At 41.9% G+C, this 13725-nt stretch overlaps 1 protein-coding gene across 1 annotated transcript in view; it reads right to left on the bottom strand.

The window, feature by feature from the left end:
* Positions 1–13725, bottom strand: part of PPIL6 (peptidylprolyl isomerase like 6) — a 73198-nt gene that overhangs the window by 33236 nt on the left and 26237 nt on the right. The window contains exon 4 of the mRNA XM_069767986.1: positions 10676–10738. Within this exon, the coding sequence (XP_069624087.1) occupies positions 10676–10738 (63 nt within the window). The remainder of the gene's footprint in view (positions 1–10675; positions 10739–13725) is intronic.

Here is a 13725-nt window from a genome sequence, read left to right as displayed (position 1 = left end):
GTCACTTTATGAGGTTATAACTCTGGAACGCTTCAACGGATCCCGCTGATTCTGAGTTTTTCGTGACATATTGTACTTCATGTTAGTGGTAACATTTCTTCGATATTACTTGCGATTATTTATGAAAAAAACGGAAATATGGCGAAAAATTTTTAAAATTTTGCAATTTTCAAACTTTGTATTTTTATGCCCTTAAATCAGAGAGATATGTCACGAAAAATAGTTAATAAATAACATTTCCCACATGTCTACTTTACATCAGCACAATTTTGGAAACAACATTTTTTTTTGTTAGGGAGTTATAAGGGTTAAAAGTTGACCAGCAATTTCTCATTTTTACAACACCATTTTTTTTAGGGACCACATCACATTTGAAGTCATTTTGAGGGGTCTATATGATAGAAAATAACAAAGTGTGACACCATTCTAAAAACTACACCCCTCAAGGTTCTCAAAACCACATTCAAGAAGTTTATTAACCCTTTACGTGCTTCACAGGAACTGAAACAATGTGGAAGGAAAAAATGAACATTTAACTTTTTTTTGCAAACATCTTAATTCAGAACCATTTTTTTTATTTTCACATGTGTAAAAACAGAAATGTAACCATAAATTTTGTCATGCAATTTCTCCTGAATACGACAATACCCCATATGTGGGCATATGTGGGGGTAAACCACTTTTTGGGTGCACCGCCGAACTTGGAAGTGAAGGAGCGCCGTTTGACTTTTTCAATGCAGAATTGGCTGGAATTGAGATCAGAGGCCATGTCGCGTTTGGAGAGCCCCTGATGTGCCTAAACAGTGGAAAACCCCCACAAGTGACACCATTTTGGAAACTAGACCCCTTAAGGAACTTATCTAGATGTGTGGTGAGCACTTTGAACCCCCATGTGCTTCACAGACGTTTATAACGTAGAGCCGTGAAAAAAAAAAAAAATCACATTTTTTCTACAAAAATGATTTTTCACCCACAAATTCTTATTTTCACAAGGGTAACAGGAGAAATTAGACCACAAAAGATGTTGTGCAATTTCTCCTGAGTACGTCGATACCCAATATGTGGGGGTAAACCACTGTTTGGGCGCACCGCAGATCTTGAAAGAGAAGGAGTGCCGTTTTACTTTTTCAATGTAGAATTGGCTGGAATTGAGATCGGACGCCATGTCGCGTTTGGAGAGCCCCTGATGTGCCTAAACAGTAGAAATCCCCCACAAGTGACCCCATTTTGGAAACTAGACCCCCCATGGAACTTATCTAGATGTGTGGTGAGAACTTTGAATGCCCAAGTGTTTCACAGAAGTTTAGAATGCAGAGTCGTGAAAATAAAAAATATTTTTTTTTCCACAAAAAAGATTTTTTAGCCTCCTAGTTTTTATTTTCACAAGGGTAACAAGAGAATCTGGACCCCAAAAGTTGTTGTCCAATTTGTCCTGAGTATGCTGGTACCCCATATGTGGGGGTAAACCACTGTTTGGGCGCACGGCAGAGCTCGGAAGGGAAGGAGCGCCATTTTGGAATGCAGACTTTGATAGAATGGTCTGCGGGCGTTATGTTGCGTTTGCAGACCCCCTGATGTACCTAACCAGTAGAAACCCTCCACAAGTGACCCCATTTTGGAAACTAGACCCCCAAGGAACTTATCTAGATGTGTGGTGAGAACTTTGAATGCCCAAGTGCTTCACAGAAGTTTAGAATGCAGAGTCGTGAAAATAAAAAATATTTTTTTTCCACAAAAAAAGATATTGTAGCCCCCAAGTTTTTATTTTCACAAGGGTAACAAGAGAAATTAGACCACAATAGTTGTTGTCCAATTTATCCCGAGTATGCTGATGCACCATATGTGGGGGTAAACCACTGTTTGGGTGCACGGCAGAGCTCGGAAGGGAAGGAGCGCCATTTTGGAATGCAGACTTTGATAGAATGGTCTGTGGGCGTTATGTTGCGATTGTAGAGCCCCTGATGTACCTAAACAGTAGTAACCCCCCACAAGTGACCCCATTTTGGAAACTAGACCCCCCAAGGAACTTATCTAGATGTGTGGTGAGAACTTTGAATGCCCAAGTGCTTCACAGAAGTTTAGAATGCAGAGTCGTGAAAATAAAAAATATTTTTTTTTCCACAAAAAAGATATTGTAGCCCCCAAGTTTTTATTTTCACAAGGGTAACAGGAGAAATTGGACCACAATAGTTGTTGTCCAATTTATCCCGAGTACGCTGATGCACCATATGTGGGGGTAAACCACTGTTTGGGTGCACAGCAGAGCTCGGAAGGGAAGGAGCGCCGTTTTGGAATGCAGACTTTGATAGAATGGTCTGTGGGCGTTATGTTGCGATTGTAGAGCCCCTGATGTACCTAAACAGTAGTAACCCCCCACAAGTGACCCCGTTTTGGAAACTAGACCCCCCAAGGAACTTATATAGATGTGTGGTGAGAATTTTGAATGCCCAAGTGCTTCACAGAAGTTTAGAATGCAGAGTCGTGAAAATAAAAAATATTTTTTTTTCCACAAAAAAGATATTGTAGCCCCCAAGTTTTTATTTTCACAAGAATAACAGGAGAAATTGGACAACTAAAGTTGTTGTCCAATTTATCCCGAGTACGCTGATGCACCATATGTGGGGGTAAACCACTGTTTGGGTGCACAGCAGAGCTCGGAAGGGAAGGAGCGCCGTTTTGGAATGCAGACTTTGATAGAATGGTCTGTGGGCGTTATGTTGCGATTGTAGAGCCCCTGATGTACCTAAACAGTAGTAACCCCCCACAAGTGACCCCGTTTTGGAAACTAGACCCCCCAAGGAACTTATATAGATGTGTGGTGAGAATTTTGAATGCCCAAGTGCTTCACAGAAGTTTAGAATGCAGAGTCGTGAAAATAAAAAATATTTTTTTTTCCACAAAAAAGATATTGTAGCCCCCAAGTTTTTATTTTCACAAGAATAACAGGAGAAATTGGACAACTAAAGTTGTTGTTCAATTTATCCTGAGTACGCTGATGCCCCATATGTGGAGGTAAACCACTGTTTGGGCACACGGCAGAGCTCGGAAGGGAAGGAGCGCCGTTTGGAATGCAGACTTAGATAGAATGGCCTGTGGGCGTTATGTTGCGTTTGCAGAGCCCCTGATGTACCTAAACAGTAGTAACCCCCCACAAGTGACCCCGTTTTGGAAACTAGACCCCCCAAGGAACTTATATAGATGTGTGGTGAGAACTTTGAATGCCCAACTGCTTCACAGAAGTTTATAATGCAGAGTCATTAAAAAAAAAAAAAAAAAAAAAAAAAATTTCCACAAAAAAGATTTTGTAGCCCCCAAGTTTTTATTTTCACAAGGGTAACAGGAGAAATTGGACCCCAGAAGTTGTTGTCCAATTTATCCTGAGTACGCTGATGCCCCATATGTGGGGGTAACCCACTGTTTTGGCGCACGGCAGAGCTCAGAAGGGAGGGAGCACCATTTGACTTTTTGAGCGCAAAATTGGCTGTCGTGTTTGGAGACCCCCTGATGTACCTAAACAGTGGAAACCCCCCAATTCTAGCTCCAACCCTAACCCCAACACACCCCTGACCCTAATCCCAACCCGATCCATAATCCTAATCACTAACCCTAACGATAATCACAACCGTTACCCCAAAACAACCCTAGTGTCAACCCTAACCATAACCCTAATCAAAACCCTAAATCCAACACACCCCTAATCCTAATCTCAACCCTAACCTCAAACCTAACCCTAATCCCAATACACCCCTAATCACAACCCTAACCTTAACCCAAATCCCAAACCTAACCCTAATCCCAAGCGTAACCCTAATGCCAACCCTAACCCTAATACCAACCCTAATCCAAACCCTAACCCTAATCCCAACTCTAACCCTAACTTTAGCCCCAACCCTAGCCCTAACTTTAGCCCCAACCCTAACCCTAGCCCTAAGGCTACTTTCACACTTGCGTCGTTTGGCATCCGTCGCAATTCGTCGTTTTGGACAAGAAACGGATCCTGCAAATGTGCCCGCAGGATGCGTTTTTTGCCCATAGACTTGTATTGCCAACGGATCGTGACGGATGGCCACAAGTCGCATCCGTCGTGCATTGGATCAGTGTTCTGGCGGACCGTCAGCACAAAAAACGTTCAATGTAACGTTTTTTTGTACGTCGCATCCGCCATTTCTGACCGCGCATGCGTGGCCGTAACTCCGCCCCCAGGACATAGATTGGGCAGCGGATGCGTTGAAAAACTACATCCGCTGCCCACGTTGTGCACAATTTTCACAACGTGCGTCGGTATGTCGGGCCGATGCATTGCGACAGCCCCGTACCGACGTAAGTGTGAAAGAAGCCTAACCCTAAATTTAGCGCCAACCCTAACCCTAAATTTAGCCCCAACCCTAACCCTAAATTTAGCCCTAACCCTAGCCCTAACCCTAATCCTAGCCCTAACCCTAACCCTAGCCCTAACCCTAGCCCTAACCCTAACACTAGCCCTAACCCTAACCCTAATTTTAGCCCCAACTGCTCTTCTCCAGCCGGCCGGCAGATGGAGACAGATGGCGGGCGCACTGCGCATGCGCCCACCATTTTCTTTTCCCCAGAAGACGCCGGCGGCCAGGAAGAGCAGCAGGAGGACCCAGGGACACCGGTGAGTATAATAGGGTCCCCGAATCCCCCTATTTCTCTGTCCTCTGATGTGCGATCACATCAGAGAACAGAGAATTACACTTTGCTTTTTTTTTTGCGGTCGCCGGTAAACAGTTAATTACCGGCGATCGCAAAACAGAGGTCGGTAAAACCGACCCTGATCATGCTCTTTGGGGTCTCGGCTACCCCCGGTAGCCGAGACCCCAAAGATTCTCCCGGGGCCAGCCGGCGGGCGCACTGCGCATGCGCCCGCCATTTTGAAGATGGCGGCGCCCACCGGGAGCCACGAGGAGCACCGGGGGAGATAGGTGAGTATCGGGGGGCGATCGGGGACCCCTTTTCTCTGTCCTCTGATGTGCAATCACATCGGAGGACAGAGAAATTAAAAAGAAATCACGTTTTTGTTTTTTTTTGCGATCGCCGGTAAACGGTTAATTACCGGCGATCCCAAAAGCGGGGTCGGTAAAAAAAACCCCGAATCATGTTCTCTGGGGTCTCGGCTACCCCCGGCAGCCAATACCCCGGAGAAAATCCGAATCTGGGGGGCGCTATTCACTTCTTCCACAGCGCCGTTAATTAACGGCGCTGTGGTTTAAGTACCCTTAGCGGCCGCCGTTAAAAGGCGTATCGGCGGTCGCTAAGGGGTTAAAGAGGGCCATTTACCAAATTTTTCATGTGGAACTGGCCACACAATAGAATATACAGAGCAGAATGATTTTTTTTTTTCTATTGTGGAGATATTAGCGATCAAATTATTTGGCACCTAAATAGTTAATGTTTTCAGAGTCATTACCAAAGAGATTTCACTGGGGGTGTGTTCTATTTTCTCTTTCTGACACTGACCAATCATAAGACAGCAGCAACACACTAGGAAAAGAAAAGCATGCTCCCACAATAGGTTAGAACAGGCTTTGTTTGATACAAGAACTGACTGCTCTCCTTACTGCAGAGTGATGACCTGTGCTGGAGTACAGCAGACCTGAGTGTGATTAACAGTTTCATCTCCAGCAGTCAGTGTAGTGGGAGGGGGCAGTACAGCACAGTTGGCAGCATTACACTTGCTTTGGCAATGCTAACGTTTATTTGGTCTTTCCCATAAAGCGCATGAGAATTTTTAGAGGCAAGCTATTAGAATTTGTTTGTAATGAGAATCATCTTCTGCAGTACTGCCCCTCCCCTTAAACTGCTGTCAATAAAAACTGAATGTGGTCAGTTATAGGAAACGTGTCAACAGTTTTGTCATATATCAACTAAAACTATCACCTTATTCAGCGCCTGTGCTTAATTTCATAAATGGTAACATAACCCCCTGACTCCCCCTGTATAACCTCCAAAAACCTTTTTAAGTTCTCAGTCGCTGTATGTTAATCCTGTTGATCCGGTCCAATAAGTCTCCATTCTGTGTTCTCTATTCCTCCTATTGGCTGCTGTTCGCCGTCCTCCTGCCTTGGATTAGTATGCTTACAGCCACCACTCACTGTGAACTGAGCAGTGACTGAAGCCACTCTGAGCACCTCCCCACAACTAAAAGCTGTTGGCGCCTTGGAGGAACAGTAGCCACACTTTCAGTAAAGTAGCCAGAAAGCATTGCAACACAATTAATCTGCAGATTGACCCTATATTAGCAGCTTACAAGGGTAACAGGAGAAAATTGAAGCCCAAAATTATTGTGCAATTTCTCCTGAGCACGCCGATACCCCATTTGTGGGGGGAAATGACTGTTTGGGTGCATGACTCAGAAGAAAAGGAGCACTGCTTGACTTTTTGGATGCAAAATTTGCTGGAATTGAGAGCAGCCACCATGTCTTGTTTGGAGAAAAATATAAATATGTATATATAACATTTTTCCCCAAAAAATGTTCTCTGAGCCCCAATTTTTTTTATCTTCACAAGAATAACACGAGAAATTGCACTATACAATTTTACCAATACTCCATATTTGGTCAAAAACTACATCTGGGGCACAGTGCAAAGTTCAGAAGGGAAAAAGCACCATATTGGAGTTCAGATGTTGCTGGAATGGTTTGAAGGTCCATGTCACACTGGCAGAGCCTCCGAGGTGCCAGAAGAGCAGAAAGCTCCCAAAAGTGACATCAATTTACAAACTACACCTCTCAATGAATTCATGAATTAATCTAGAGGCGGAAATTTATACCATTCGGCGGTGAAGAAAGAATACCATATATACTCGTGTATAAGCAGAGTTTTTCAGCACTTTTTTTGTGCTGAAAACGCCCCCCTTGGCTTATACACGAGTCATTATACCAGAAAGACGGCGGGGGAGGGGGAACAGCGGAGCTACGGGTCACAGAGACAGGAGCCGACAGCTAAAGTCTGTGCCCGCTGCTAAAGAGAAGTGAATATTCAATGCACTGGCAGCAGCAGCCAAGCTAGCACGGATGCCCACTCATTAAGGTAATGAATATTGACCCCTCTCCACTCCCATAGGCGTTGAGTGAAGATTCATTACCTTAATGAACGGGGACACGTGATCGTTCGTCCGGAAGAGCTGCTGGCACCAGAACGAGATGCAGCAAGGGCGCACAGGGAAGGTAAGTAGGATGTTTTTTTGTTTTTTTTATAGGAGCCATGCATACAAGGATAGGGGATAAGGAGCCATGCATACAAGACCCAGGATAAGGAGCCATGTATACAAGAACGAGGAGCCATGCATACAGGGACGGGGAGCCATGCATATAAGAATGGGGATGGGGAGACCTGCGTACATGGACAGGGATGGGGAGACATGCATACAAGGACAGGAATGAGGAGCCATGCATACAAGGACAGGGATAGAGAGCAATGCTTACAAGGATAGGGATGGGGAGCCATGCATACCAGGATAGGGATGAGGGGACAATGCATACCCGGCGCTTATACTCGAGTCAATAAGTTTTCCCAGTTTTTCATGACAAAATTAGGTGCCTTGGCTTATACTCGGGTCGACTTGAATGTGCCAGTTCTCCTGAGTCAGGAGCTACTTTTGACGCACAGTGCAATACTCAGAAGGGAAGGAGCACCATAATTTAGTGCAGATTTTACTGTTATGGTTTGCTTGTGTCAGGACCCACTGGGAGAGCCCTTGAAGTGCCAGAACAGCAGAACCCCCCATAAGTGATCCCATTTTACATACCACACCTCTCATTGAATTCATTTAAGGGTGCAGTGATCACATTGACACCACAAGTGTGTCATAGAATTTTATAACATTGGGCAGTGAAGAAAAAATAATTATATTTTTCACATTTTCACAAGGAGAAATAGGTAAAAATGGCACCATAATGTCACATAATTTTTGCTCAATGTGGAAATACCCTATATGTGAGTGTAGAGTACTGTTTAGTCACACGGCGATACTCTGTAGAAAAGAAGCACTATTTGCCTCCTGGAGGGAAGATTTTGCTACAATAGTTTGCATACTCAATATACAGAGCTCCTAAGTGCTAGAAGAGCAGAGAATCCTCCTCAAGTGACCCCATTTTGAAAATTATACCCCTTTGGGAGTGTATCTACAAGTGTAGGGATGATTTTGACTCCATGGATGTTTTCCAGAAACAAGCAGAAGTGGATATTACTGAGTGAAAATTGCTAATCTGGTATTGTAGTGACCAGTATATTGTATTTCTTCCCAATACATTAAGTCTAACTCGTGCTTCTGGAGACACACACCTGTAAATTAGGCAGGCACTCATTGCTACAGAAATGCCAAACACGTGGACGGTAAATTTGGTTTAGACACACTATGGGACTTAGAAGGGAAGTGGGCAATTGGATTTGCAGAATTCGCTGGATTTCTTTTGGGGGGCAAGGAGTCAGTGTTTTTCCAGAGCCTTTTTACTACCAGTTACGTGGAAGCCCCCTACATTTCCGTTACCAGATGATGGACATAAGTGCAGAATTGCTTTTTTTGAGGATTGATTTGAAGCATTTATTAGGAACATTTTCCATAACTTTTGTAATCACATCCAGAGCTCTACGCTGAGCACTTACTTTGCGGTTTCCATCTAAATCTTCAAATGACATGATTCAAATTAAACCCCCAAGGGATCCGTTCACTAGAATGAGGCAGCAGAGTTACTCTAGACCCATATGGCCTCTGTTCAGTGTTGTCCTTTTTAGAGGTTCACAAAACTGCTATACGAAGTAGACCGTGTCTCTATCTGCCTCATTATAGGGAATTTTCCACCGGGGGTTCCTTCTGAATAATGTATTTCAGAGGTTACATGGAAACCACAGTGCAAGTGCTCAGCTCAGAGTGCAGGATAAATGTGAGTTTAGCCTTATTGTGATCTTTGGGAGGCAGAATAAACAAATCAACAGAAGGCCAAGAATTTTTATTTCTTTTTTTCTACCACTCCTTGTGAGGTATTAGTGATAAAACAACTTTATTCTTCAGGTCGGTGCGATTACAGACTTATATAGTTTTTTTATGTTTCTACTGTCATACACTAAAATACACTTTTTTTTGCCAAAACTAGTTTTACCATCGCCATATTTTGAGAGCTATATTTTATTTCAGATTTCTGCTGATAGTCATGTGAGGGTTTGCTTTTTGCAGAACAAATTGACATTTTTATTGGTACCATTTTTGGGCACATGACATTTTTTATCTCTTTCTATTCCGATTTTTTTGGCAGAATAAACAAAAAACAGTAATGTTATGGCGAAAAAGATCATGCAGATCGAAATGTCGCCACAGAGGGCAGAATAAAGAAGATGTGACATTCACCAACTTGTGAAGTGCTTACTCTACTCTCTATTTGATATTTGCACGTTTTTCAGGAAGGACTCCCTGGATTTTGACGTGTGCTCCGACAATGGGTAAAAGTTAACCCTGTGTTGCTATGAGGTGCTGTGGATCATCATTTATTTGACTGTGCACCTGTATATGCTGTCACGCTCAGGTCAGGAGAACAGACGTCCAGTCCAAGAATTACGTTGGGATCCTCAGACATACAGCAGTCTGAATGAATCAATGACACCGGCAGAAGGATGAGGGGGATTATGAGCAGGGGAAGGGATGAATATTCATTTGGCATTATCATACATTTGACTAGCCAGCGTGAGACTATACATTTTCAGGGGTTTACCATCTATTCCCCTTCTCTATATCCATGATGCAACATTGGTTTTAGGGCACCTTTTCTCAATATTCAAATTGACTCTGTATATTATAATTCTGTTTATATGTCTGGAGTTATGTTGTGTAATTTATAGTTTTTTTTTTATTGTATTAATAAATATATAATTTTTATAAAACAAGTTATGAGTTAAATACTTCATTTCTTTTGGTTTCTATATTTTCAGGGGTTTGCAGCAACGCATCAGGGTAACGTACAAAAATAAAAGTCATATATCGTGAAAGGGCTGCCCAAGCCATAATTCAGGATACTATTAGTAGGATTCTATTAGTAGGATAGGCAAACATGACCTGACATATTCCCTTTACTATGTAAATAAGCTGGTAAGATTTAGAAGCCAGACACAGATCTCCCTGAAAACCTGCCTCAAAAACTAATTTTAAATTAAAAGGGGCATTACCAGTGTCGGACATGTAGGTCAGGAGAGCAAACTGTCAGTCATAACATGCCACTGGTATTCCCCCTCTCATTTAAAATAAGCTCTAGAGGCAGATTCTCAGGGAGATCTGTGTCCGGCCCATAGATCTTAACGGTCCATTTACATTATAAGAAAAATGTGGATTTCTCTGGAATGAAACATTGGATAACAGATATAAGGTATCGGTTATTCAATTTACTATGATCTACTTGCCCATATAGATGGCTTAGGCGGTTTGATCCTACTGATCCTACTGACAAACTCTCTTTGACATCTGATAATCAGGCTGTTAATACACAGAATAGTTTACTATTAATCAAAATAGTTTTACAAATTAAGTTAAAAGGTACCTACCAACATGAGCCATCCGACAAATGTTTCCCTTTGCTTAAAAGGACGAAAAGGTAGACCTCCCTTGAGCCAAGACTTTATGAATGATGCCCAAAACGCACAAAATGAAATCAGAGGATAAATTACTTACCTCAAAGAGTAATCTTCCTATTACTTTATCCTGAACTGCGATGTCAAGGTATACCAATGTGTGCTGGAAAAAAAAAAACATTGCTGACATGTAGAAGAAGCTCATGAATGGTTGCATGTCAATATGATGCTCTTTTGAGATGTTGCTAACATAAACCTAAAGTGTCATGTGAATACAGGCAGGACAAACCTTTCCACAGACCATCATTTAGCAGGCAAAGGCCTATAAAGTTGGTCTGGCTACTTTGCACTTGCATACTATATAGGATAGAGCAGAAGATTACATTTCCCTATACAGGGAACCACCACAAAAAAACTATCGTGCAGTGTAATTTTTTACAATGGATCTCTATCAAGGACAGAAGTCTAGGCATCAGAGTTGGTGTGAATTTATTTGCAGGACCAAGTCTATCAGCCACATCAGTAATCTGTGGCCACTGGACAGGAGGCCTGAAAACCACATTCTACTTTCAGTTATCCGCAGCGTTTCTTTTGATTAGCCATCCTGGCACGATGTCACATGTGTTCAACACAAAAAAAAATTGCTGTCCACTAGGTCAGTGTAGGGTACAACACTAATTACAATTTGCCTATGGCAACAAAAAAAAAACATCTAAAGACCATAAAAAATTCACTTTTAATTCACTACTTAAATAATTTAAAAACTTACACAGGTCAGTGTGTACAAGGAGCAGATCAGCTATATCCTATGTCTTGCTGATCATAGTCCCAGTACTTGTCTCCTTATTCATATGCATTGCCCTGTGTCACGGTTTATAGGGATTTATTGGTGCGGCCGCTACCTTATTCTCTTCAAAATCACCATACACATCTGAACAGTGTTAATTAAAAATTGCTCTAAAGGTCTCTGGTGAAACATGGCGGGGAGGCTTTAGGGCAATACCTCCTGAAAGTATGCGGCCAACATTGGCCGTAAACATATTGTGTCTCTAGCCTCCATGTACTGTACTCTGCTCACACTTTTTTGGTTATTCCTTTTCATAATTAAGAATAACATAGTCTGTATCACTGGTACTAATAATGGAACTCCACTGGAAACCTTACAGACTGCATTGTAAGTGGACATCACGATCTGTTAGGAGTATCAATGCAAGCCTTTGATTTGATACTGTACCACATAACAGCCTCATACAGAAGCCACAGAAGCAAGGACAGGTGGAAACTACAGTAGCGATCAAAAGTTTTGCATATTTTTTTTAAAGCGTGATTACTTCTGTCTGGTTGTTGTGATGCCATTTTCCTGGTGATGAATAAAAAGTGCATAAAGTTGTCATCATGCAAGACCTTAATTTTCACCAAAATGCTTTAGAATATAGGTATGGTCATTTAAAGAAAACTGATGGCCAAAAGTCTTGCATATACAATTTATTGATTACAAAATGGAGAGTAATTCATTGTTTACAATGCCATAACTTAGTATTTGTAGCATGACCTCTTGCTTTACTTACTGAACCACACAAACAGGGCATTGAAGCCACTCAGGTATTCAAGACATCCTGATGAATCTTACCCCATTCCATTTGAAAATATGCAAACATTTCATCTTTATTGCTACGTGTAAAGGCCCCAATTCGTTGCCCTAACTAATCCCAAAGGTGCTCTACAGGGATTAAATACGGTGATTTGCTTGGCCATTGCAATAAGCGAGCATTTTTCTATGCTAACCAATTTTTTACTAAATTGGATGTGTGCTTAGGATCATTGTCTTGCTGGAATTTCCTGCCCCTGCCTACGTTGGTTTTACCATGTGGCAGCATAACATTCTCCAGTATATCCTTGTACATTGAAATTCATATTTCCATCAATTCCATGCAGAGGGCCAAGGGCAGATGCAGAAAAGCAGCCCCAAATCATGACATTGCCACCACCATGTTTCACTGTAGGTGTATGATAACTTACATCATTACATTTGCCAATTGTGCGGTATATATAGTGCTTGCCATCAGTACCAAACAGATTGAACTTCGATTCATCCAACCACAACACCTTAGACCATTGTTCCCCAACTCCAGTCCTCAAGAGCCACCAACAGGTCATGTTTTCAGGATTTCCTTAGTATTTCACAGGTGATGGAATTATTGCCTGTGAAGGTGATGCAATTATCACCTGGGCAATACTAAGAAAATCTTGAAAACATGACCTGTTGGTGGCTCTTGAGGACTGGAGTTGGGGAACACTGCCTTAGACCAATCTGTCACTTTCCATTGGCTGTGTTCTTTGGCAAACTCAAGTCAGACCTACTGGTTCTTTGCAGGGATTAAAGGTTTCTTGACTAGAACTCGTGCATTCAACCCTACTGCTCTTAGCCATCACACCACAGTTTGGCTAATCACTTTGACCTCATATTGTTAGTTCATTTTGTGTGAAATCTGTACAGCGCTTTTGATTTGATGTGATCAACTTTGGAGGAAGTTTTCTGTGGTCGTCCACTTCTAGGTTTGACAGCTATTCCATAACCTTCTTTTTCTTTCTTTATTATATGTGACACTTGACTCAGAGCAGTTGAATTTCATAACTACCGTACCTCTTTTTGGCTTTTGCCTGACTATACTCATAAAGAGTTGCCTGAAATCTGGTGATAAATTTGGTTTTGTCTTTGCCATGTTTTAACCTAAAAATACACAAACAAACAAAAATTTTGACTACACATGACTACCCATGACAAAATATGCAAAACACTTGGTCCATTATTTGTTGAAAGCTAACACATATAGGGATAAAACAATGTCAAACACATTTTTCATACTTAAAGCTGAGAACCATTTGCTTCCAATTTACTAAAATCACCAGTAAAATGGCATCACAGCAACTAGACAGAAGTAATCACACTTTAAAAAAAGCAAAACTTTAGGTCACTACTGTATATGCAGATGGGTAAGGAATTGAATAAATGACAGGAAACATAGTTGTCATAAATGGTACGTTCTCTAAATGGGATATAGTCAGCAGTGGGGTACCACAGAGATCTGTGCTAGGGCCGATTCTTTTTAACCTCTTTATTAATGACCTTGTGGATGGGATTGAGAGTAA

The sequence above is a fragment of the Ranitomeya imitator genome, chromosome 5 (genome assembly GCF_032444005.1).
Source record: "Ranitomeya imitator isolate aRanImi1 chromosome 5, aRanImi1.pri, whole genome shotgun sequence".
Lineage (NCBI taxonomy): Eukaryota > Metazoa > Chordata > Amphibia > Anura > Dendrobatidae > Ranitomeya > Ranitomeya imitator.
This window is presented reverse-complemented; position numbering and strand designations above follow the sequence as displayed.